Below are 23,449 nucleotides of genomic sequence, written 5' to 3' on the forward strand. Positions count from 1 at the left end.
ACACACCCCTAGAATGCATGCTTGCACTGTACCTACCCATTGCGTTGTCCATTGGAAACAGAAAATCTATAGCGTCAGTAGTGGTTATTGGAAGTGGGTCATGAAGGAAGCAGATTCTGCCCATGTTTATCAAGTGCACAGTATTTGTCAAGCACCCTGTTCTGCACCTGACCACCCTTCCATTCTCTCGGACAGCATCCTTTCAAGACACCCCAGACTCACCGAGGCCATATAGGCAATAAGTGACACATCTAGGACGTGCACTGAGTTTCACCAAGGGTTTGTCTGTGATTCCATACCTCTGCCCACTGCTTGGTCCCCCTCCTCAAGCTCCCCAGCTCCACCTGGATGAGCCTCTGCCTCTCCCTCCAGACCCCATCCTTGCCCCTGCCCTGTGTCCTCTTTGCTCTAAAGTCTAACAAGGTATAAAGAGAAACTTCTCTGGAGAGGCAATTTGAGATCCAAGGACCTGGTGTTTCGCCTTTTCCCTCTAGAGCTTCCTTTGAAAGCCCCCCCTTCCCCCTCTCTGCTCCCTTCACTCTCTGCCTCCTCCTACACAGAGAGAGACCAAAGGAAAAATGTGAGAGGCAAAATCAAGCCAGCCTCCCAGGCCTTTGCTGCAGAGCCCGGTGCTGCAGCAGCTGCCCTGCTTGCTCAGCCCAGCCAACAGCGAGCCGCCACAGAAAGGCCTTCATCACCCCTCTCCTCACTAATGGTCTAACAAGCCTTTGAAAGCAGAGCTGCTCTCTTGCGCTCTCAGCGTAATTTTCTCGAAGCTCAGTGGCCTCTCAGCCACCCACCCCCTCCGAGACAGGAGCATTTCCAGCCTCAGTTCCGTCTGTTTGATGTGCCTCCCCGCCACACCCCCTCCACCTCAGATAGAGGCAGTCCATCCGCTGCAGGCATCTGGATATGTGTCCACCCTCTCCCTCCTGGCTAGGAAGACAGCAGACCCCCGATCCCAATGGTGGTCTGGGGTGCTCAGGAAAAGTGGGGTTTTCTATATTGACTAGGATTCCATGGGATACCTGCAGAGATAGTAGGTGCATGAAAGTCTGGGCCACAGAGCTGAAAAGGCATCAAAGTACACGAGTGGCCTCTTGGAACACTCACTCATGCAGGACAACTCACAGCCTTCGTGTCTGCCCCTTATAAGAGGCCTATCCCCAAGTTACAGAAGCAGAAACCAAGGTCCTGGGAGGTTAAGTCAATACCCAAAGTCACAAAGCTTTCCTTGGCAGGGTCCTGTTTTAAAATAAACATAGTACTGGGAGTTAGGGAGCAGCAAACTGCAGTGCACACAGATGGTTCAAGGGGTTGCTACTGGGCATCTGCAGGCTTGGGGCTGGGCAGAGTAAACTGCACATGGTTCCGCCCTTGCCCAGCGTCCTCCATTCTGTCCTTTTTGGTTGGGGGAAACTCAGCCTCTGAGAACATTACTTAAACACCACTTCTGGAATCAGCTATGTTTATCAGAATAAGCATTTCTGTCTCTGGGAACTTGTCCTGTTAAAGCTTCACCATTGAGTGACACCTTGGAACCTAAAATGCTTTCACATCAGAGCCCCAGAGGACCCAACTACCTGTCAGTGTTGGTAGCCACATAGGTGTGCCCAGGATTTTTCCCCCAGCAGTAGGAACTGGGTCAGCTTCAGCGCCCACCAGTAGGTCGGTGTTAAAACATGTGAGAGTGGTTAGAGGGTACAGGCTGGTTCATGGGGCTGATCTGGAAAGGGGGGCAACAGCTTTCTACATAGACATTTCTATGACAGAATCCTGGGGTGATGTGGTTTGCTTTGGTTTTTTTTTTAAACATTAAAAAGTGTGTGTGTGTGTGTGTGTGTGTGTGTGTGTGTGTGTGTGTGTGTGTGTGTGTGTTACATTAAGAGGAGGGCATAGGGCCAGTGAGATGGCTCAGCCAATAAAGGTGTGCTTGACGCCAAACCTGAATTGTACCTTAGGCTCTCATATCATAGAAGGAGAGAACTGACTCTCTTGCAAATTAGACTCTGACCCCGGCCCCACATGCATGCCATGATGCACATGCCCACACACATGATAAACAAATAAATGTAATACACATTTTAATGATAGAAAGAATGGATGGAAGGAAGGAAGGAAGGAACTAAGAGCGAGCTGAGCCCATGAGCTCTGCTCAGAAGTCATCTTTCTTCTGCTCTCAGCCCTCTGGCCAGGAAACGTCCCAAAGGAGCCAGATCTCTTGGTCCCCAGTGAAAACCACTACATCCTGTGGCCTTTGGCTCACCATGAGATCAGTCCTACATCTCAGTTTCCTAAGCCACAAACTTTGTTTCTACCTGGAAGCTGGAGGCAGAGGCTCCATGGATCTTATAAGATTGCTGCCTTAGCTCTTTTATAGCTAAGCAGGTCTCCCAGGGCCGTGCCTCCTTAGGGTGTCTGCTACTCCCTCCACTCTGTGTCTCCAGTGGCCTCTGGCTTCTGCCTGTTGAAGTCCATTGATTGTCTAACATGCTAAAATGGACTTGAACTGGGTTCCGATCTGTGTGGCCTCAGTGGGGAGGCACTGTGTACCCAGCACCCCTAAGTCTGATAGATTCTGGGCCTGCAGTAGGGACTCTCCTACCTACAACACAAACACCCACCAGGCTCTGCCCTCCGGACACCTTAGGGCCTGTCACAGACTGCAAACAGCAACCATTCTGGGCATCCTGATCTCCAAAGGTTTTTCTCTTACATTCCCTCCCCCAAATGTATCTCAATCCGGTCCCCTCGCACCCCTCCCCCCCACAGCCTCAGCCTCTTCCTTGGGGGTTTTAGACCCTCCAACCAGTTCCTGCTTGTCCCCTTTGACAATCCTCAGCTCCATTTGAAGCCTCTCAGGGAAAAGTCCCGTCCGAGGGGCCATCCTTCTTACTGAGAATGGAGCTGTCCTCACCTGAGCCCTGTGAGAAGTGGGGGACAATATGCCCGCTTTGAGAAGGGAGCTGGAAAGGGCGTGATACAAGTTACTGTAAAGGGTTTCACACTGAAATGGGAAACAGGATGCTCTGGACCTGTCTGCTCTTTGCCTCCTGCATCCTACCCCATCTCATCCCTCAGTACACACAGACAGCTACCCAACCCAGGAGCTTCTCAGGCTCTCCATCTCTGCATCTCTCTGCATCTTCACACTGACTCATTTGTAAGCAGAACTCCAGTCAGTAAGGCAGGATTCCTTCCCTCAATTGGGAATCCTCTTCTTCAGAAGGGGTTGCTGTGGGGTTGGGGCTTCAAGCAACCCTTTTCTGCCTGGCTTATGTTCATATACTCAAACACAAAAACCTGGAATTAAATCCCACATTGCTCTCTCTCTGTGGGGGGATTCTGGAGCAATTACTTTTTCTCGTCATATTCCCATATACTATTTGAATATTTGACAATAGATATCTCTTCCTTTTTTCACCTTTCTTATTATACAAGAAATTCAAACGCACGTTGTCATTTTCAAAAGAAATCATGTAATACAAATAAAGCAATAGGTTTGGCTGAAATCCCTGTTGCCCTTCTTACCCTCCTCCCACAGAGGCACACACCAATATTTTTATAGATGGAAACTTCTAGACTCCTTAGTTTGCATTCACATACACGTTTCCCTATAGAGCAAGCTGTATGGCTCTGTTAGGTGATCTATAGAAATGCGATGTATTGTTTTTGTTTTTTTGATCACTTTCTTTTCATCAGGTAGTCTGTGGTGAAGATCTGTCCCTGCCTAGGGATATCTAGATGCATGCTGTTGTCCTCTCTAACAACTGTGTGATGTTCTGGTGTGGCTGTGGCATGGCTTATTTAATCATTCCTCTACTGAAGGACATTTAGGTTATTTTCGGGGTTTTTTTCTTTTCTATTGCAAACAACACTTCGATAGACACCCTTGAGGACTTCGCTTTATGCTCCTGTATGAGTGGTTTTTCCTAGACGGATAATGACTTACCGCTTCCCAAGGTAGGAGGGCGCACACACTCTTAATGTCAAGAGAGGAGATTCGGAATTACTTTATAACCAGGAAAGGGCACTAGAAGTAAAGTGAAGGACAGGAAGGAACCCGGTCCCAACTGGCCCTTGCCTGTCACTGCAGCCGGACAATGAGGAAAGGGACTCTGGAGTGGCTGGGTCTCTGTACTGGTGTTTGTTGCTAACTGGCAGTCCCCTGCAGCTTAACCTCACTGCTTCCCTCTGCCCTGCCAGGTTCAGCCCTTATGAGTGGCATGACGCTCACCCCTGCAACCCCGGCTCTGAGGTGGTGGAGAATAACTTCACGCTGCTCAACAGCTTCTGGTTTGGAATGGGCTCCCTGATGCAACAAGGTGTGTGTGTGTGTGTCCGCTCTCCCCCACCCCCCACCCCACCCCCGCCCCCGCCACCCGGACCTCCTCATCCCTCTCTAGCGCCAGCTGCCCTCAGGAGGCAGCCTCAGACATGGTTAAGCTGCCTTAAGCTATCGCAAGGTTGGGGACACAGAGCCAGCCCAGGATTTGAAGTAGTCAGCCACCCCAACTGGTGGCATGTGAGACACATCCCCAGGACCTTCTACGACTGTTATGGACGAGAAGATGCTGCCTGCTGGACTGACTAGTCATTTCTCCACGGCAGAACAAAGCTGACCAAAGCAAACTGTGGGTGGGGACCATAGAAGCAGAGAGGCTCGGCAGGAGGTGCAGAGCAGTGCTGTGAGGGGGCTATGGCTGAGCAGGCCATGAGAACTCCAAGACATTGTTAGGGCCAGGCTAGGTGAGGTTGACCGAGGCTGGCCCTTCTGCCCTAGCACATCAGAGACAGTATCCAGGAAGGAAGATTTTCTTGGTCCCAAGATGACTGGCCCTGAGCGTGGGTTCAGCCCTTTAGGAATGTCTGAAGATGCTTAAAATGTCTAGGAAGCAGCCACGTGCACGGTCGCTCGAATCTGTAATTCCAGCATGTGGGTAACTGGGACTGAAGGAGGAATGTGAGTTCAAGACCAGGGGCTGGGGTGGGGGGAGGGTGCAGCAAGAAAATTCACTGGGTAAAGGCACTTGCTGCTAAACCTGATGGCCCAATGGGAAGTACAGTGGCTCCTCTGACTGCTAGGCCCTTGTCCTTCACCCTCCTGTGTGAAGCCTCAAGACCTTGCTAGGTGAATGAGGTAAGAGAGGGAGGGAGAGAGGGTGCGAGGGAGGGATGTGGGAGACAGAGAGAGAAGGGGAGGGAGGGAGGGAGAGAGAGAGAGAGAGATGGGGAGGGAAAGGAGGGAGGGATGGAGGGAGGGCAGGCATTCTCCTCAGTGCCCATCACACATCCATCCACTGGAGCTCTAAGTGTGTCAGATGAGGAACTAGGCCTGTCCCATCCCTGACCCGTGGGCTCCAGCAGCTGGAAAGTGACATGCAGCTTTCATGGAAAGTGTCTCCATCTGTCCCCGCTATTAACAAGCGTTCCTGAAGCATCCTCACCTTGCTTCTTTGCCCATCATCTTTGTTCAGTGACAGTCGAGAAAGACCTAGAAGCCCCCTTGGTGCAGTAATAACTTCCTTGCTGTTGCCTGCTGCTACTCCAAGTCCAGGCCCCCAAAAGCATTCCCCACATGGTTTTGATTAGGAGGGGGGAAAATAGGTATTTGAAAAACTCTCCCTTGAGTGACTTCTTTGAAAGAGAAAGAGAGAAAAAAGTCATCCATATCAAAGCAAATACTTTCAGATTGCAGGTCCAAATATTCCAGAAAGTTCAGGAGTTGCTCGCTATTTAAATCTCTTGAAAGCCGTCTAGTTAATTACTTCAGTTAGAAGGTTTCATCTGAATTGTGCTCCGCACCCAAGGTCGGGGAGGAAGAGTGATATATTTCAGCAAAGAGCTTCCAAAAATGTTGATTTTTCTTCTCCTGCCAAGTGCCTCGCAGCAATCTCATATTTGTATACCGCTTGTATTTCTGACGCATCTCCCTTCAAATTATATCCTTGCGGCATCGCAGTATTTTTGTGAGGCTGGGACAGAGGAAGGACAAGTCTTCATCCTTTGCAGAGTCCAGAGGAAGGGAATTTTCTGGCCTAAGCTCACCCAGAGAATCGGGAACAGGATTTTCTCCTGGAACCCATAGGCTCCAACCCTGAGGCATCAGAGAGGCTGAAGAAGCTTTGAAATGGTGCACACGCGTGTGTGCGGGGGTGGGGATGTGTGGGTGTGTGTGTGGGATGTGTGGGGGGGTGGGGGGGATGTGTGTGTGTGTGGGATGTGTGTGTGTGGGATGTGTGGGTGTGTGTGTGGGATGTGTGGGTGTGGGTGTGGGATGTGTGTGTGTGTGTGTGGGATGTGTGGGTGTGTGTGGGATGTGTGGGTGTGTGTAGGAGGGTGTGGTACGGTGTTTGAGAACAGAAATTATGAAATACCAGCCTGGATCATACAAGAAGGACTGAGTACACGTGTGCATTGCTTATCCCTCTCCTCCCCTCCCTTCAGTTTTTGACTCAGTTGGTCTTGAGGTGATGATCCGAGAACTTGCATTTCAGTCGAATTTCCAGTGATGCTGAGGGACCATGGGGCCAGTAGTCAATTAGTCTGATGAAACGGTCTCAGCACCTAACGGGCGTATCCGGTATAGTCGTGGCCCAGGGATTGAGGCATCCCTGGTCTACACATTGTAAAGCGTTTCCTCCTCCTCCCAGGATCTGAACTGATGCCCAAAGCTCTGTCTACTCGGATCATCGGCGGCATCTGGTGGTTCTTCACACTCATCATTATCTCCTCCTACACCGCCAACCTGGCCGCCTTCCTGACTGTGGAGCGCATGGAGTCACCCATAGACTCTGCTGATGACCTGGCCAAGCAGACCAAGATAGAGTATGGTGCTGTCAAGGATGGGGCCACCATGACCTTCTTCAAGGTTAGAGTCTGTTATTCCTCACGTCACCCAGAATTCATCTTCCTGGACCCTTTACGAAGTAGAAAAGGAGAGCTCTGCCTCTCCCTCCCTCCCTCCCTCCCTTTCTCCCTCCCCAGAATCCAGGGTCCTGAACCCACAGGACTCGGCCCCTTTCTGGTGAAGCACATAAACTCTAGGGAGTTTTGATGACACGCTGTGTAGATTGGCCTCAAGTTCTGACCATTTCTGGGACAAGCCTGTGAGTCACTGGAGAAAGGTAGACAGAAAAGAGTGGACAAGGTGAGAAGAGAGAAATGGCCCAGTCTCAGACAGCCCCGGGACCATTGGTCCCTTGCTCTTGGCTTGGGGATCTCAGTCCATCCATTTCCAATAGGCTGACTTGGGGTGGATGAGTTGCCCATTCCAAGAGCAGAAGACACATCCTCTCCTCTTAGAATGCTAGTGTCTTCAGAGAAAGTCTCTGTCAGCTGCACAGGCGACCACTTTCACAGGAGCTGTGACTTTGTTGCTTCTCCAGCTTTGAAAGGGTTAGCTCAGTTCCCCCTGCTTTCCCCCTTGTCCCTTTCTATCACTAGTTGAGATCAAGGGACTCTGGAGGACCCCAAGACATGAGAGGTTCTTTGTGCTTCTAGACAAATAACCGTAGCTCCAGCCCTGAGCACTCACAGTGGGCCAGACTCTGCTCCTTGCTTGGCCTCTGTTAGCCTCCTCAAACCCTGTGAGATTAGCACTGTAATTATCCCCAGTCCATGTGTGGAAACTGAACTGCTGAAAGATCAGTGGCTCATCGGAGGATTCCTATCTGGAGGAGCTAGACCCCCATTCTCATCTGCTTCTCCCCAAAACTTAGGTGCTAAACCAGTGGTGTTGGGACTGTGTGTCTGAATGCCATGGGGCCTGGGTCATCAGAAAGGATTGAGCAGTGGTCATCTCCCCACCCTGCGTGTGTGTGTGTGTGTGTGTGTGTGTGTGTGTGTGTGTGTGTGTGTGTGTCTGACTCAGGCAGCTTAGGGCATGTGTCTGTGTCCAAACACACACACACACACACACACACACACACACACACACACACATCTAGGTCCCCTGGGCTAAGGATATAACTTAGTTGGTAGAGTGTCTATCGTGCACAAAGCTCTGGGTTCAATCCCAGCACAGGGGACAAAATGGTATAATGGTGCATCTGTGATCTGACCTCTTAGGGGGCAAGAAGATCGGAAGCTCAAGGTCATCCTCAGCTACATGGGGTGTGGGAGGTCAGCCTGAGCCACATGAGTCTCTGATGTGGGGGTGGGGGTGATGGAGAGAGAGAGAGAAGGGAGGGTGGGGAGAAGGGAGAAAGAGAGGGGGAGGGAGGGGAGAGAGAGAAAGAGAGGGGGGAGAGAGAGGGAGAGGGAGAGGGAGTTCTAACAAGTTCCCAGTGCCACTGGAGATGCTGTGAGAAGTGGTCCTCTAATTACCCCTTGGAAGCATCAGGCTTTGGGAACTGTGCGGGTGCATCGTTGGCTTATTAATCAGCTGCCCTCTGCCAGTCTGGAAGCCTGGAGTGTTTCCCTTTACTCTGGGGCTCTGCTTCTTCATGCCTGAGTCCTTGCCTCTTTGGAGACTTGAAGAAATGGACTGAGCCCCAACGGGGCCTGAGGAAATAAAGGAAGAAGTGAGAGTGGAAAAATGCCTTTATCCCATGGGTGCTAGAGCCCTAGCACTTTCTGCCAGCTCCCCGTGTCTCTCCTGAGGCTGGGAGCAGCTACTTACCGAAGAGAACAGAGGAAATAATGGGCTTTCTTTTGCACATGGCTACAGCCACCAGAAGCTGGTTATACCATCTGCCAGGGAGGGCACAGTGGGCACTGAGATCAAGGGGAAATAAAAATGTTGTCACATTAGGCACTTGTTGAAACCTCATGAGCATGTGCTAGTCTGACAGTATGTGCACATATGTATGACTGTGTGTAGAATTGGCACATGTACTTGAGCACTTTCCTCATGAGCACGTGACATGATGAGAGTCTGCCTGTATGTGCACATTTAAATCTGTACTTAGACATGAATGTTTGCCCCCCCCCGTGTGCGTGTGTGCGTGTGTGTGCGTGTGTGTGTGTGTGTGTGTGTGTGTGTACAGAATGTCATCTACTTAAATGTCCCCATGAGTGTGTGTTTGCACATGCGCGCATACGTGCACGCTCACTCCCTGTCCTCGGGCCACAGCCCAGCCCTTTGACTACCAGAGATTCTCATGCATTAGGCATGAGCCTGTCTCTAAGCAGGGCTCCCGATCAAAGGGAAGAGGCATAAATAAGCCCAGTGCAGGCTCATCTTGGCTGATTGGCGGCCCCGCCTCCCTCCATGCAGAGATGCTCAGATTGCCTTCTCAGAGCCCAGTCCCAGCTCCCCCACTGAGCCTCAGTCCTCAGCATCAAGCAGCCGCTGCACCCTCACCCTCCTCCCTTGCAGCGAGGAGGGCAGAGTAGGGATACTGTTTCCCAGCCAGGACTATGGAACTCAAGGACCCATTTGCCTGAAGCAACAGAGGGGCCCCAGGCAGGTGCAGCCCCGCTGCCACATTCTCCTGACACCAATTAATCCTTCTCTGCAACCAGACTTGTTGTCTTAGGCACGGGCCCACACTTTACCTGTTTCTATGTCATTATCCTCCTAAAAACCCTAAAAGACAGTTGACTGTTATCCTCTCATGTTACCCACAGTGGAAGCAAGGCTCAGAGAGGCTAACTGCTTGCCTCACCACACACAGCTAAAGTTGCAGAGCTGGGATTTGAACCACTGACTGTAAAGCCTATATTCTTTGTCCTTTCAATTAGTTTCTCTCCCTTGGGGGAGAACAAAGCCATGGGGCCGGTGGCCTAGGCCATGTCCAAAGCCCAACAGAGTCTTGGCACACTGTAGTCGCACAAAGGATTAGTAAAGCCGAATATCAGGTGCTGTGGGAAAGATGTAATTGAAGGGTGGCGAAGCCATGAGGAGCCAATGCAGGAGGCAGTGGTGGGCACAGGCATGCTGCAGGCGGCAGCCGCCATGTATCCCAAGCTTAAAACAAGTTAACTTTATTTCTGTGGTTAGTGTATTCTCGGTTGGGCGGTACACATGGGACTAAGAAGATGGCTCAGGCAGTACAGAGCTTGCCATGCAAACGTGAAGTTCAAATCCCCAGCACCTATGTAAAAGCCAGCGTGTTGGCACCCACCTGATACCAAGCATCGGGTGTCAGGGCAGACATAGGAGGACCTCTGCACCTCACAGACTGTCTAGGTGAATCAGTAGAGCTTCCTGTTCAGTGAGAGACCCTGTCTCAAGAAATAAAGAGCACATGAGAAATATATCAGATATTGGCCTGTAGCTTCCATAAGCATGTATATATGCACGTATGAACACACACAAGCATAAAGACACACCCCAAAGTAAATAAGTGAACCAAGTTCCCATGGCTAAGAGTAGAACATAAGAGCACAAGCAACTGTTATGGGACATCAGGCTCTTGGGCCCCAGGCCCCTTGAGCTCAGTCAGCTGCCCCTTGGCTGTGAGGAGGCTTGCTGGGGGAATTGTCAGAGAGCACAGACATCACAACAGCATCTCCTGTGTTGTCCTCCCTCTGTCTTGGAAGATAAAAAATTAATTAGGAGATGAAAAAGGAGGCCTTTGAAAGCACGGTTTGGCAAAGTATGTAGGCATATGTAGGCAAAAAAAAAAAAAAAAAAAAGTAAAGGAGGCTGTGGGGGAGGCGAGCTTCTTGCAGGGAAGCTGGGCCCGCTCTGAAGGGAGGAAATATTGGAAGTGATTCTGCAAGAATTGTGGCCTCTTTGAGTGGTGGAACTGGGTGATCAGCACAGTGGGACTGCTGGGGGGGGGGGAAGCATGGGAGTCTGGAGCCTCAAAAGCCAGGCTCCTCAACCCTGTGCGTGGCTGAGGCCTCCCCTGTACACGGCCTCGACTGCAGCATCTTACCTGGAAGGGGCTTGGAGGGGCTGTCCTGTTTACCCTAGGTGGTGGCCGAACACTGGGTTATTCCCCAAGCTGGGGGGCTAATCTCCAGCCCCCTCCCTCCCTTCCGCTGCCCTCCTTCCTTTCCCAGCTCTAGACCTACATTGCAACCGAAGTAGGGTGGGAGGGGCCAGGCAGAAGACTCTGTGGTCCAGCCTGATACAGTTAAGCACCACGCTTTAAAATCGGACACACCGGGATGTGTCCCTAAGTGGTGTCTCTGATGGGTGACTCTGAGAAAGTCACTTCACTGCTCCAAGCCCTGAGATGCTCACCTGGACAAAGTAGATCCGGTTTCTACCTACGACAGGTCACTAGAGGACTCAGTGATCCCCAGATCTTCAGGGCTCATCAGGAGCCTGGGGATAGCTTACCCCAAAGTCCCCTCCTGAGGCAGGTGACTCAAGCAGAAGGCACCCTTGACACCTGGAGATTGTCCTTTCTCCTGGTCCTCTGGAGGGGACCTATTAAGCTTCGTGGTAGACTTTGTGCCTCTTATCATGACTGTATGCCTTTTCACAGAAAGAGAACAGAGAGGAAGCTGGGAGTCACCTCGCAGAAGGATTCCATCACTGGGGAGGCAGAGGCAGGCAGATCTCATTGAGTTCAGGGCTAGCCTGCTCTACATAGAGGTTCAGGTCAGCAAGGACTACATTGTGAAACCCTGACTACTCCCAAACAAAAAGGAGAATTCTAGAAGGAGCCCACAGAAAGAAAGCAGAAGGTTCAAGGATGGCAGGGAAGTCACTGAAAAGTCCTAAGCTTCATAAGACCGCCCTGGACCTCAAATTTCCCGTCTGTGAACTGGGTGTGATAACATCCTGGATTTCTGTTCTATAGGAGACATCCCATGACGCCGGGTAGCCTTACTATTTACTAACGCAAGCCGGAGGGAGGGACAGGCCTGCCCACCCATAGACATGATTCCAGGCCATCCTTTGCTTGCTTTGATGCAGAAATATTTTTTTAAGCTGCTGGTCAGCATTTTGAAATTTAGAGGCTTTTGCATTTGAAGCAGTCACAACTCCAGTCTCTTGAAAATGTGAGCGATCTGGTATCTCCATGCTGGCACTCTTGCTGAGCAGCTCCTGGAGTACCAAGGCAATGGCTGGCTCTGGCTCCGGCTCCCAGTCCTGGCCAGCTGCAAACCATTTCCTGGGCTGGCCCTGGCCCTTGTGGCACTGAGTTTCCTGTGTGTGTGTGTGTGTGTGTGTGTGTGTGTGTGTGTGTGTGTGAGTGAGAGAGAGAGAGAGAGAGAGAGAGAGAGAGAGAGAGAGAGAGAGAGAGACTTGACTGAAAGTGCATGAATATTGTGTGTATGTGTGTGAGGCACACCTCAGATATTCTTCCTAAGCCTTCATCCTCCTCATTTTAAGATAGGATCTCTTACTGGCCTGGAACTTGTCAAATAGGTGAGGCTGGGACCGGTGAGCCCCAGAGATGCACCTATCTCTGATTCCCTAGTGCTGGATTATAAACCATGTGCCACCATACATGATTTTTTTTTTTTTAGTGTGGGCTCTGGGCATCAAATTCAGGGCCTTGTGCTTGCAAGGCAAGCACTTCAGCAACTGAGCGCTTCCCCAGTCCCTTCCCCATATGTTTGGGCTCTTTATTTTTCTTAAGTCCTCTGCACTATGAAGATTATATTCTTCTAAATGGGGAAAACTGGGCTTTAAGCAGAATTGAGGAGCCATAAGGAACAATACTGATGCCAGCCACATATAGAGCCTTCGGGTCCGGCTTTCATGTTCATTACTGCCTCACCCCCAACCCCACCCCAGCCCCATGCCTGCTCGTTCCCGAGTTTAATGTTAGCCAGGTGCAGTAGGCACCCTTAAAGGCCCCATTTTACAGACATGGAAGGTGAGGCTCAGAGGTGTGATGTGACAGAAAGAGTTGGCATTCAAGACAGGCTGGTGTGACACCAGGGTCCATGCAGTGGCGGTGACCCCTCTGTGATCTCTCATCTCCACCTACAATCCTCATCTCTAGAGTAGTCCCTCCAAAGGAAAGGCTGCAGGCCCGCTTGGGACTATAAGAGCAGAGGCAGGGCACTCAGAGAGGCGGCCTCCTAGTGGCCACAAAAATAAACCAGGAGAGGTGATCAACTGCTCCAGGACATGGTTCTGATGGGACCAAAGACTCCCCATCCTGGGATAGGCAAGCTAATTAATCTAGGAAAAGGTCTCTTCTTCATAATGGAAAATACCCGAAGTCTCGCATGGAATCACATTGCAACTGCCTCTCTATACACATTCCCTGAGATTTAGTTGCGCTCAAAGCTGATAGATGCGTGTTTATATATGCATATATGGCCCTATATACATTCTCTTATACAGAAATGTTAAATTCTCAAGATTAAGTGTCTTCGGTTGGGGAAAATCAATTCACTTCTTTGAGGAGGCTGAAATGGAGAGTCGTGAGCCTGGAAGTTCCTTTCTTGCCAATTTTTCCTGATTTAAAAAAAAAAAAAAAAAAAAGCATCTTCATCCTGGCAGATCGCCCTGTGTTGGCTGCTCCAAAGGATTCCATTAATTGATTTAGGTGACTGGCTCTGCAGTAATCCTTATTAAGGTTCCCACCAGAGCCAGGACAGGCAGATGACTCTGGAGCCATCTGTACGTGGGACTCCACTCCCCAAGGAGGTGGACTACAGCTCAGATGTAGCCAGCGGATGTGACAAGGCCCACGGAGATGAGAGGAGAAATTTGCTTCTTTCTATGGTAGACATATGGGGGGGGTAGGGAAGGGGGTTGTGCTCCAGAATCATGGAACTGTTTGAAGATAAAACATAGCAGGCCGAGACTGTACGCAGATGTAATTGACAGTGGGGCCCAAAGTCTGGGTCAAGAACAGCAGGGGACATCCAAGGGCAGCAGGTTGCAGGCCCACGTAGCAGCAACCCAAGAGCAGCTGTGAGTTTGGAGGCCTGGAGTTGGCAGGTGGAATTCTTGGGACACATGCCACAGCCGGCTTCTGCCTGGTGTCAGCTCCCACCTTAGCTGGCCCACGCTCCATTCTGTCCTTCCTTGTTCCTTTACCTACCAGTGTCTTCCTCGAAGCCTGACTGCCTCAGTGCACCCTCCAGGCTCATGAATTCCATGCCTTAGACTGTGGTCTAGAACAAGCTTCTCTGGTGGCATCGGGCAGAGGCCTTGGATAGGAGGAAAGCGGGGTAGTCAGTGCAAGGTGGAGTTGAGGCAGAACGGTGTTCTGATCATATTCTGAGGCATGAGGAATAGGTCAGGTTCACTGGTCTTTCTTTCTTTTCTTTTCTTCCCCCTCCCCCCCCGCAAGACTAAGAAGCTGTAGATGACTAGTTTCATGGGAGAGTAAGTGGTAGGATGGGTGAGAGGAGAGAAGAAAGAGTGGGTGGGTGGCTAATGGCCACATGGGGAAGGGGAAGGGGACGGGTCAGATGAGGAGTCCAATAGCTTGATATCTAGTATTTAGATGGTGTGGGATAGAGGAAATGATCAGAAGGCCAGTAAGAAGAGTAAAAAGAGGGGTGGATAATGCACGAGTGGACTAGTGGAGTGCGTAGACAGACGGACTGATAGGTGGCTGGACTGATGGCTGTGTGCACACACGGGTGGGGACATGGATGGATTGTTGGAGGCATGCATGAGTGAACAGTACCTGAGCAGACAGGTAGATGTCCTCGGAGGTAAAAGAGAGTCTTGGCGCCTTATCCAAGCCTGGCTCCCACCTCTGGAGAAAGCAATTTGGGAAGCAGGAGGCAGGCGTGTAAGGCAGCCAGGAAGCTCGAGTTTTTGAAGGGAAAAGAGCAGTTAGGTCAGAGCGAGCAGGACGCGAGCGAGTCTGGGGAGCAGTGTTTCTGGCCAAGTGGAGAGGGTTGCATTTGGATGATTTGATTACAGGAATAGCTGCAGTGCGTGATTATCTGTACACGCAGCTCTATCAAGAACAGTGAAGCTCTTGGGAACACGCATGTGAGAGTGTATTAGTTATCTACTGCTTAACAAATTACCCCGAACTTCATGTCTTAAAGCAACATCTGTTACTTGGCGGCTTGTGGTCAGGAACCCGGTGTAGCTTTGAGAGTCCTCTGGCTCATTGGAGGGCTGTGGTCCAGCTGCCAGGCAAGGCTGCGGTCACTCTGAGGCATGGCCTCTAATCCATGGCACGTGCCCACGCTCAGGTCCTCTCAAGTCACTGGACTGAGCAAGAGGAGTGCTGTTCACTGAGCCTTGGACAGATGCTGTCCTTTGTCCCTTGCTGTGGGGATCTCCCTTTAAGGAAATTCATACTGTGACCGTGCCACCGCCACCACCTGGGAGAAAAGCAGAGGAATGCACAGAGAGAAGAAGACCGAGTCTTGTCACTCGAAGGTGACATTCCATCCCTTCCAATGAGCGATCCAAAAGCAAGACAAGAGGTCCAGCCCACACTCAGGAGGAGGAGACCCAACAGGGGAAAAGGGGACCATTAGAAGCTGTGCAGCGCCCAGGGAAGGAGGATGCAGAGCGGGAAGAGGGGCCAAGAGGAGAATCTACATATCAGAAATTATCCGGAAAATGAAACATCTGGAGCATCAGGAAAGCCAAAAGATCAGAATCATCTCTGAGGGAAGAGGCGTTGGCGGGGGAGCACTCGGGGAAGAGCTGAGGTGGAAAGAAGGCTAGAAGGTGGCAGGAGGAGAGTGGCTATGGAGGTGGAGCAGACGAGATCGGGAATGGCTGCAAGCAAGAGCGGCTGGCTGGAGCAGAGAGTCAGAGCCTCAGAGCCCTTTGTGCACTGGCTTTGAGGCAAGTGAGTTTGCAGGCAGGGGAGTGGCTGCACCAGGGTTCCATGCCCTGTGGCACTCGGTTGATTCTGTCCAGGTAGAGTCCAGAGGCTCCTGCTTGCTGCATCTAGGCTATGGCCTCCTTCCCTGGAGCTTGCTGTGGACCAGTTTCACAGGGCCCGTCCCTCGCCAGAGCCAAGAAGCACCCAAAGAGAAGAAAGTACACATTCCTCTCTGGCTCCCTGCCCCCTTCTGGCAGGCATGGTCTCATTCCGTGCCCTTCCCCCCAGGCCTGTGCCAGCCTGTGGGAGTGCACCCATGTTGTCACGTGCACCAGAGCTGGGCTAAGTGCCAATCAGACAGGCTGACATCACAGAGAGCCACAGCCAGACTTAGAAACAGTCGATACAATGGGGCTCTCAGAGCCACCTCTTTCCCTGGGACTGAGGAACTAAAGGGGTAGGGCTGGTCTCTGTTGGGACCAGGCAGCTGGCGTACACTAAGTTCCCTGGGAGCCTCATGAGCACCTCGTACATCCAGACAGCAGGGGACACTCATGCACAGCCCTCCCTCCTCTTGCCTGGTCCCAAGGATCTCCCTGAATCTTCCTGGGGCAGACAGCAGCCCACCCCACCAGGCTGCTCAACCCTGCTTGTGGTCTCAGACATGAAGCAGTCACAGGGACCTGTAGACCACGACACCCAGGAGCCTCACCTTTCTCTCTGCCTGCCGTTCCCACTGCATCTCAGTACAGAGAACAGACCAGAACCAAGCTTAAATCCTCTCCTGACACAGAGTACACAAAAGGGAGTGGGCAGCTTTGCCCCAAGTGAAAGTGGAGAGTCAAAGTCCACTGAGCTTTGCCTTCATTTATGCCCCCTAGTGGTTGCTAGGATACAATGCGGCTGTGTGGGTAGGCACATGGATTGTGTCTGGAGGGTCTGGATTTTGAAGCCTGCCGTTTCATCTCTGAATAGCCTTGGGTGAATTACTTAACAGTGTCTCAGCTTCCCCATCTGCACAATGGGACTAATAACACCTACTTGCTGTGATTTCAGTGAGGGAATCAGTGAGCTACAGATAAGGCCCTTAGAGCAAGGCCTCTGCTTGTTCGTTGCCTAAGAGACTTTAGAGAAAACTCATTTTGAAGAAGTCAGTCCTAGAGTCGAGACTGCAGCTAGGTTAGCAGAGCGCCTGCCTCCTATACACGAAGCCCTGTTCAGTCCCCAGCACCATATAAACCAGACATGGTGGCACATGCCTCTAATCCCAGCACTTGACAGGTGGCAGAGGCAGGAGGATTGGAAGTTTAAAGCCATCCTCAGCTACATACAGAGTTTGAGGCCTGCCTGGGCCAGCCTCAAACCTGTCTCAAATTTTAATTAATTAATTCCAAAAGCTACTTGTGCTATGGCAAAGAAGTCCCACAGTTACCAGGAAGTGGGCCAGAGTTAAACCTCGGCTTTAGCACCTTCTAGCTGTGCACTGTGCAGGTCAGCACAGCTCAGTTTCTTTTTCTTTTGTTTTCTCTCTTTTCTTTCTTTTTCTTCTTTCTTTCTTTCTTTCTTTCTTTCTTTCTTTCTTTCTTTCTTTCTTTCTTTCTTTCTTTCTTTCTTTCTTTCTTTCCCCCAAGACAGGGGTTTCTCTGCATAGCCTTGGCTGTCCTGGAACTCACTCTGTAAGACCAGGCTGGCCTCGAACTCAGGGATCCGCCTGCCTCTGCCTCCCTAGTGCTGGGATTAAAGGGGTGCGCCACCACCACCCAGCTAGCACCTCAGTTTCTGTACCCACTCGATGGTGGTGCTCCCCTACTCTACAGAGTATACACAGAGCGTGGAACATGGCGGGAGGGGGCTTGGTCACTTTGGCTTAACCATGCTCATCCCTGGCCACGCAGAAATCCAAGATCTCTACCTTTGAGAAGATGTGGGCCTTCATGAGCAGCAAGCCCTCGGCGCTGGTGAAGAGCAACGAGGAAGGCATCCAGCGGACGCTCACGGCCGACTACGCTCTGCTCATGGAGTCCACCACCATAGAGTACATCACACAAAGGAACTGCAACCTCACCCAGATCGGCGGCCTCATCGACTCCAAGGGCTACGGCATTGGCACGCCCATGGGTGAGCGCGAGAGGGGCACGAGCGGGGGGGGGGGGGGGCGGCGGGCGGTGTGTGGCCAGAGCATCCCGAGTCCCTCCACCCTTCCTCTCACGCATGCGCAGTCCCCCGGGATCATCCCGGTGGAACAGGGGAAGGTGGTGTCTCCTCAGCCAGGAGCAGAGGGATGGAGACACAAGCCTGGCTTGGAAAGCCATGACCTTGAGCAGTGAGAAGTGAGACAGCCTCCCCTTGCCCTCTCCCTGTTGAAGCCCACATGTGACTCAAGGCCTCCTCGGGGAGGCCACAGGACCCCACACCCAGTGAGTAAGGCCTCCCTACTAAGATACCTTACCTGGATCCGGAAGGGGGGCCTTAGTGAGAGGAGTCCTTGTTTTAAGATGGAGGCACATAGTCATGGAGGCTGGCTCTAGTAAATGGTCCCCCACTGACTCCCCCATTCCCCCTCCGCAGGCTCCCCCTACCGGGACAAAATCACCATCGCCATCCTGCAGCTGCAGGAGGAGGACAAGCTGCATATCATGAAGGAGAAGTGGTGGCGAGGCAGCGGGTGCCCCGAGGAGGAGAACAAGGAAGCCAGCGCCCTGGGCATCCAGAAGATCGGCGGCATCTTCATCGTTCTGGCTGCCGGCTTAGTCCTGTCCGTGTTGGTGGCAGTGGGCGAGTTTATATACAAACTCCGCAAGACGGCGGAGCGGGAGCAGGTGAGGCCCTGGAGGAGGCTGCGTTGGACAGGGAAGGAAGGCAAGGACAAGACTAAGCTGGTGTCGTCCCCCGGCTGTCTCATCTCGCCATCCTCCTGCATCCCATCCACCAGGACCCAGCCAGCTCTCCTCCGTCCTCACCGCGCATGTTTTCCCATCATCCCTGCTCCACTCCATCCCAAGCCAGTGTGTGCAACCCAAGCCATATCACAGCCTCCACACTGATGCCTCAGTCTCTGCGTCTTTCCTTCTACCTAACCTGGAAGCCTCCATGCCTCCCATCCACCTGGCCTCCTAAGTGTCTACCCCTTTCTCGATATGTTGGCCTGCCCCCCCCCCTCAGGCTGACTTCCCAGCCTCCAGTGCTTCCTGCCCCCCCCACCCCACGTTTCTCCACTGCCATCGACAAGGCAGCCGGTACCCTGTTTCAAACTTAATTCAAACCGTGTCAGCTCCCTTCCTAGACCCCCAGGGTAATTGTCGAGGCTGGGTGACGGAGGCACAAGGGTTCATTATATTGTACAGTCTACTTTTGCATATAGTGGGAAATTTCCATAATGAAAAGTTTAAGAAAGCGAAGTTCTGAGGGGCGGCCCAAGTATGCAAACAGTAAAGCTAGCCGTGCCCTGCCTGATTAATTCAAGCGTGGTCGGGGCAGGAGCCCTGGGTCCCGTGGCAAATTAGAAGCATGGAGAGGGAGTTTTTAAGTGCTAATACCCTGGCCTCGTTCCCAGAGACTCTGCTTTAATTGGCCCATGGTGGAGCCTAGCTCTAGAGTTTGCAGAAGGCCCACGGGGTGATTTAAGCATGCACCTGAGCCAAGAGCCTTTGGGCTATGGAATCGCCTCTCCCCGTGGAAGTTCAAAAGCATCCAGGCCCAGGGTAGCTGACAGGAGCCTGCCGCTGGGTCACATGTGGAGGGCCCATTACAATCAGCGCCTGATAGATCCATCAAAGTGAACTGGAGTTGTTTAACACCCAGCAAGGCTAAGTCAATCGAGAGGAGAGAGAGAGAGAGAGAGAGAGAGAGAGAGAAAGAAAGAGAGAGGAGAGACACAGGACAACGACAGCCCTGGCTGGGTGAATCAGCCCCTGCCTTAGAGAGCCCTGAAAAGGTACAATCCCAGAAGACCACTCCACAGGAAACAGTCTTTAAAATTGGCTGTGCAGTTGACTAGTAGTTGTCTAAGGCGGTCAAGGATGTGGGTTGTTTTATTCACAGGGATGTTTACCTAAGTGTGAACCACAACATAAAACATGGGAGAAATACCTGAATGTCTAGTGGGGAATGGCTAAAAAGTATGATATATTGGGAAAGAAGAGCTGCCGAGGTCTTTAGGAATCCCTGAAAAGACCGAACTGAATTCGGTCTTGTAGGTTCTTTCCCATCCCCCTCCCTCCCCTTTCCCCCTCACACATGACTCCTTCTGAGCCCATGACACACTCAGCATGTTTCTGCCTCAGGACCTTTGCACATGCTGTTTCACCTACTTGGAGGGCACTGCCTGAAGCAGACCATATTCTTGGCTTCATCTGGCCATGTAGATTTTAACCAATGTCACCTCCTTAAACAGCCTTTCCTAGTCCCCAGGCCTTACACTCCTCTCTTCCACATCACGGCTTAAGCCTCTTAGTAGTTAGTGTTAGTTAGTTAGTTTCGTGTACATTGATGTTTTGCCTGCTTATGTCTGTGTGAAGGTGTTGGATCTCCTAGAACTGCAGTTACAGACAGCTGTGAGCTGACAGATGGGTGCTGGGAATTGCTCACAGGACCTCTGGAAGAACAGCCAGCGCTGTTAGCTGCTGAGCAGTCTCTCCAGCCCCATGGCTTTAGCCTTTTAATAACAGTCATGACTGGCTGGAGGATTTACTTATTTGCTTCTTGTCTGCTCCCATTCCTGTTGCTAGACCACAGCTCCCCTGATCCCAGAGTCCTCACCTGCTTCACCACTGCTCTGAGCCTAACACCCAGCCTGCAGCCTTGTCTGTAAGAAATACCTACAGAATGCAAAAATGGGTGTTCTAAATAGAGCAGGAAAGACGGGGCAGGCTTGTCACCACTAGCAAGAGGCCTTCCTCCCCTGTGCATACACCGTCCCAGGGCTGAGGCTCCAGAGCCTTGCTGTCTGCATTGGGCCATCAGCCTGCCCCACTGTGCACTGTCTTAAGTCCAGCGCCACCTCCAATAGTCCTGAGGGGATGCCCAGCCCCTGCTGTCCCTCTGGCTAACTGCAGGGGCCATGCTCCAAAAGCTCTTAATGGGACCTGTTCACCGGGTACCCACCTTAGACTCAGGCTGGACTCCTGAGTAGGAGGCAGTAGTTGGAAAACCCACCGGGATGGGGTTTCCCCCCACGTGAGTTGCAAGGGCTTCTGCAGCCCCAATTCCAGGCCAGGCCTAGTGCGGAGGAGGTTGGATTCATGAGGACAGAACCTGAGAAGCTAGAGGGAACCCCAGCAGGCTCTGTGTGCATCCTATTTGGGCTGCTGTGTGTTCCTCTATGAAACAGAGGGGAGGCTTCCTGCCCTTCCCCCTTAGGCTTTCTCAGACTCAAGAAGTTGGTAGGGTGTAGATGTAAAAAGGCCCAGGTGGCCTCAGTGCTGGGTCAGGAGGGGAAAGAGTGTGTCTCACGCTGCCCTTTGTCCCTCCCCAGCGCTCCTTCTGCAGCACAGTGGCCGATGAGATCCGCTTCTCCCTCACCTGCCAGCGTCGTCTCAAGCACAAGCCACAGCCTCCAATGATGGTCAAGACGGATGCAGTTATCAACATGCACACCTTCAATGACCGAAGGCTTCCGGGCAAGGACAGCATGAGCTGCAGCACCTCGCTAGCCCCTGTCTTCCCCTAGACCTGGCGACAGCAGGGGACTTCAGGCCTGGTCCACCCAGAAGAAAGCAAAGGAGACCCGACGGGACATCCTCATCTCATGCTAGCCTTGGGGATGGAGCTGCTGCCCACGCCCAGCTGTGAACCATCAGCTCTTACCTACCAGGAAACCCGTGGGCCCTAGGCCAGCTGCTTGGACTTCATCTCCTCTCGTCTTTTCTATGGCTTTCTCGAGCTGGGAAGGCCAGCGGAAGCACATGCCTCTCAGGCTCCACTCACCACCATCCCCCCTCTCTTTTCCATAGCCAGGCATTTCTGCCGTGGCTCTGCAGAGGCCTCAGAACACAGGAGATGGCTCTTATACCTTCCTCCTTTCCCTCAAGCCCAGGCCCCCCAGCACGCAGCCGCGAGAGCAGAGACTCCGACATTGAACACCTTCAGGATGTTCTAATGAGGCTGCCAGTGGGAGCCCAAAGGCGGCCATCCACACATGGACCAGAAGCAAGGCTTGAGCCCTTAAGGGCTAAGTCACCTGGGTCTGGTCGTTCTCCACTTGGCTTCACCTGCAGCAGCCTCTTGGCGACATGAAAAGCGGTGTGGGAAGGAGGAGTTTGGTATGGCTTAAGGTCAAGGTCCCAAGCCACAAGTGTTTTAGAAAGTCTCCAGGAATGCGAATGGGGTAGTAATCACAGCAAACTCGTCTCCACTTCCGCACAGAGAACACCCCGCCTCCCTCACAAGGAGTGTCCAAAGACTCAATGGACATTATTAGAAGACCAACAGAAGAAATACAGATTCTATGAAAATCCCACAGGCCCTTGAACCAATAGGCCAGCTTTGCTGGAAAACAAGCCAGCATTCGGGACCCTGGCTTCTGCACCACCTACTCATGGATGGTTCCCTGTCCCTGCCCATTTGGATTTGGCCACCCCCTGTCATCCTGAAAAGGGAAGAGCAGCCCAACTGAAGTGTGAGCCAAGTCATAACCTCCCCAAAAGAGGGCTTGAGGTCCCCCTGCACAGACTAACTTCGGGGTAGGTAGGAGAAGCCAGAGGGGACCCAAAGAACTTTCTGGGCATGCCTAACCTAATAGAGCCCTCCAGAGAAAGAAAGCTTTCAGGGGTGGAATAGAGACCTCCCCAGGCCCCCAGGGGAGGAAGGGAAAAGCTGCCTCCTGGAAAATTAACCAAAGACCCAACACAGAGATACAAGGCCACTCTGGCCCTTGGTCTCTTATTTGGAGCAGCTATGATCTTAGGGGACTTGTGGGAGACCCCAGAGGAGAGGACAACCAAGGGAGTGAGCCGATGACCTGGGTTCCATCTCTGGAGATTCAAAACTATAAAAGTCGTAGGAAAGATTCAGATGTGAGAAGTTAGGGGAAAAGTGTCCTTACAGAGAGCACGGCAGGCCCGTCAGGGCCCCCACAGCTAAAGGTGAAAGCTGGTCTCTGATCAGGGGCCAGGGTAGACAATATGGGTTGAGAAGTAGAGGACACCAGTCACCCACATGCCCTCACTTTCCTGGTGCTGCCAGGGGAGAGTCAGGTTTGGGTGAGCTATATCTAGATCTTAAGTCTCCTCAGCAAAGGTGAAGGAGCCCCTTCAGCCAAGCATCACCCATTCCCCATGAGCACATGTGATCAGCACCATCAAGCTGATTCTCAGGAGCTTTGGCTGGCTGGCTGCGCTGGAGGAGGGAAGAGACAGGAAACGTCCACCCAAGCCCAGTGCATGCAAGGACAGGAGAAGCTGTGCTCGCAGGAGGGAGGAGCGTGCGCATGTCTGTGTGTTTGACTTTGTATGTGTGAGTTTCAGGGGCTGGATAAAGGACAGGCGTGGGTATATAACATAGTCAATGGCAGGTAATAATAGGGGGCTCCTTTGGGTAGTGTGTGTGTGTGTGTAAGGGGGAGGAAGGAGCTCAGAAAGGACCAGCCTCATCTATGTAAAAAAAAAAAAACAGGAGAAGCCATGTTTAGATGGGGTTCTGGTGAGTATATAGATGGGTGCAAGCATGCGTGACCGTGTGTGAGTGTGCGTGCATCTGTGTACTGAATGGCAGAGGATGGGATACAGAGCAGGATACAACCTGCAGCATAGCCAAATACCTATAAAAGGAGAAGCCATGTCATCAGAGGTCCTTGTGTGAGTGTGTGTGCACACACTCGTGTGCAGGCTTGTGTG

General features: G+C 52.0%; 1 protein-coding gene across 1 annotated transcript in view; it reads left to right on the top strand.

Moving 5' to 3' along the window:
• Positions 1-22,543, top strand: part of Grik3 (glutamate ionotropic receptor kainate type subunit 3) — a 218,710-nt gene extending 196,167 nt beyond the window's left edge. The window contains exons 12-16 of the mRNA XM_051171621.1: positions 4,207-4,325; positions 6,654-6,871; positions 17,513-17,735; positions 18,186-18,436; positions 21,091-22,543. Of these exons, the coding sequence (XP_051027578.1) occupies positions 4,207-4,325; positions 6,654-6,871; positions 17,513-17,735; positions 18,186-18,436; positions 21,091-21,285 (1,006 nt within the window). The 3' untranslated portion in view covers positions 21,286-22,543. The remainder of the gene's footprint in view (positions 1-4,206; positions 4,326-6,653; positions 6,872-17,512; positions 17,736-18,185; positions 18,437-21,090) is intronic.
• The last annotated feature ends 906 nt before the right edge of the window (positions 22,544-23,449 follow it).

Source organism: Acomys russatus, chromosome 29 (assembly GCF_903995435.1).
Source record: "Acomys russatus chromosome 29, mAcoRus1.1, whole genome shotgun sequence".
Lineage (NCBI taxonomy): Eukaryota > Metazoa > Chordata > Mammalia > Rodentia > Muridae > Acomys > Acomys russatus.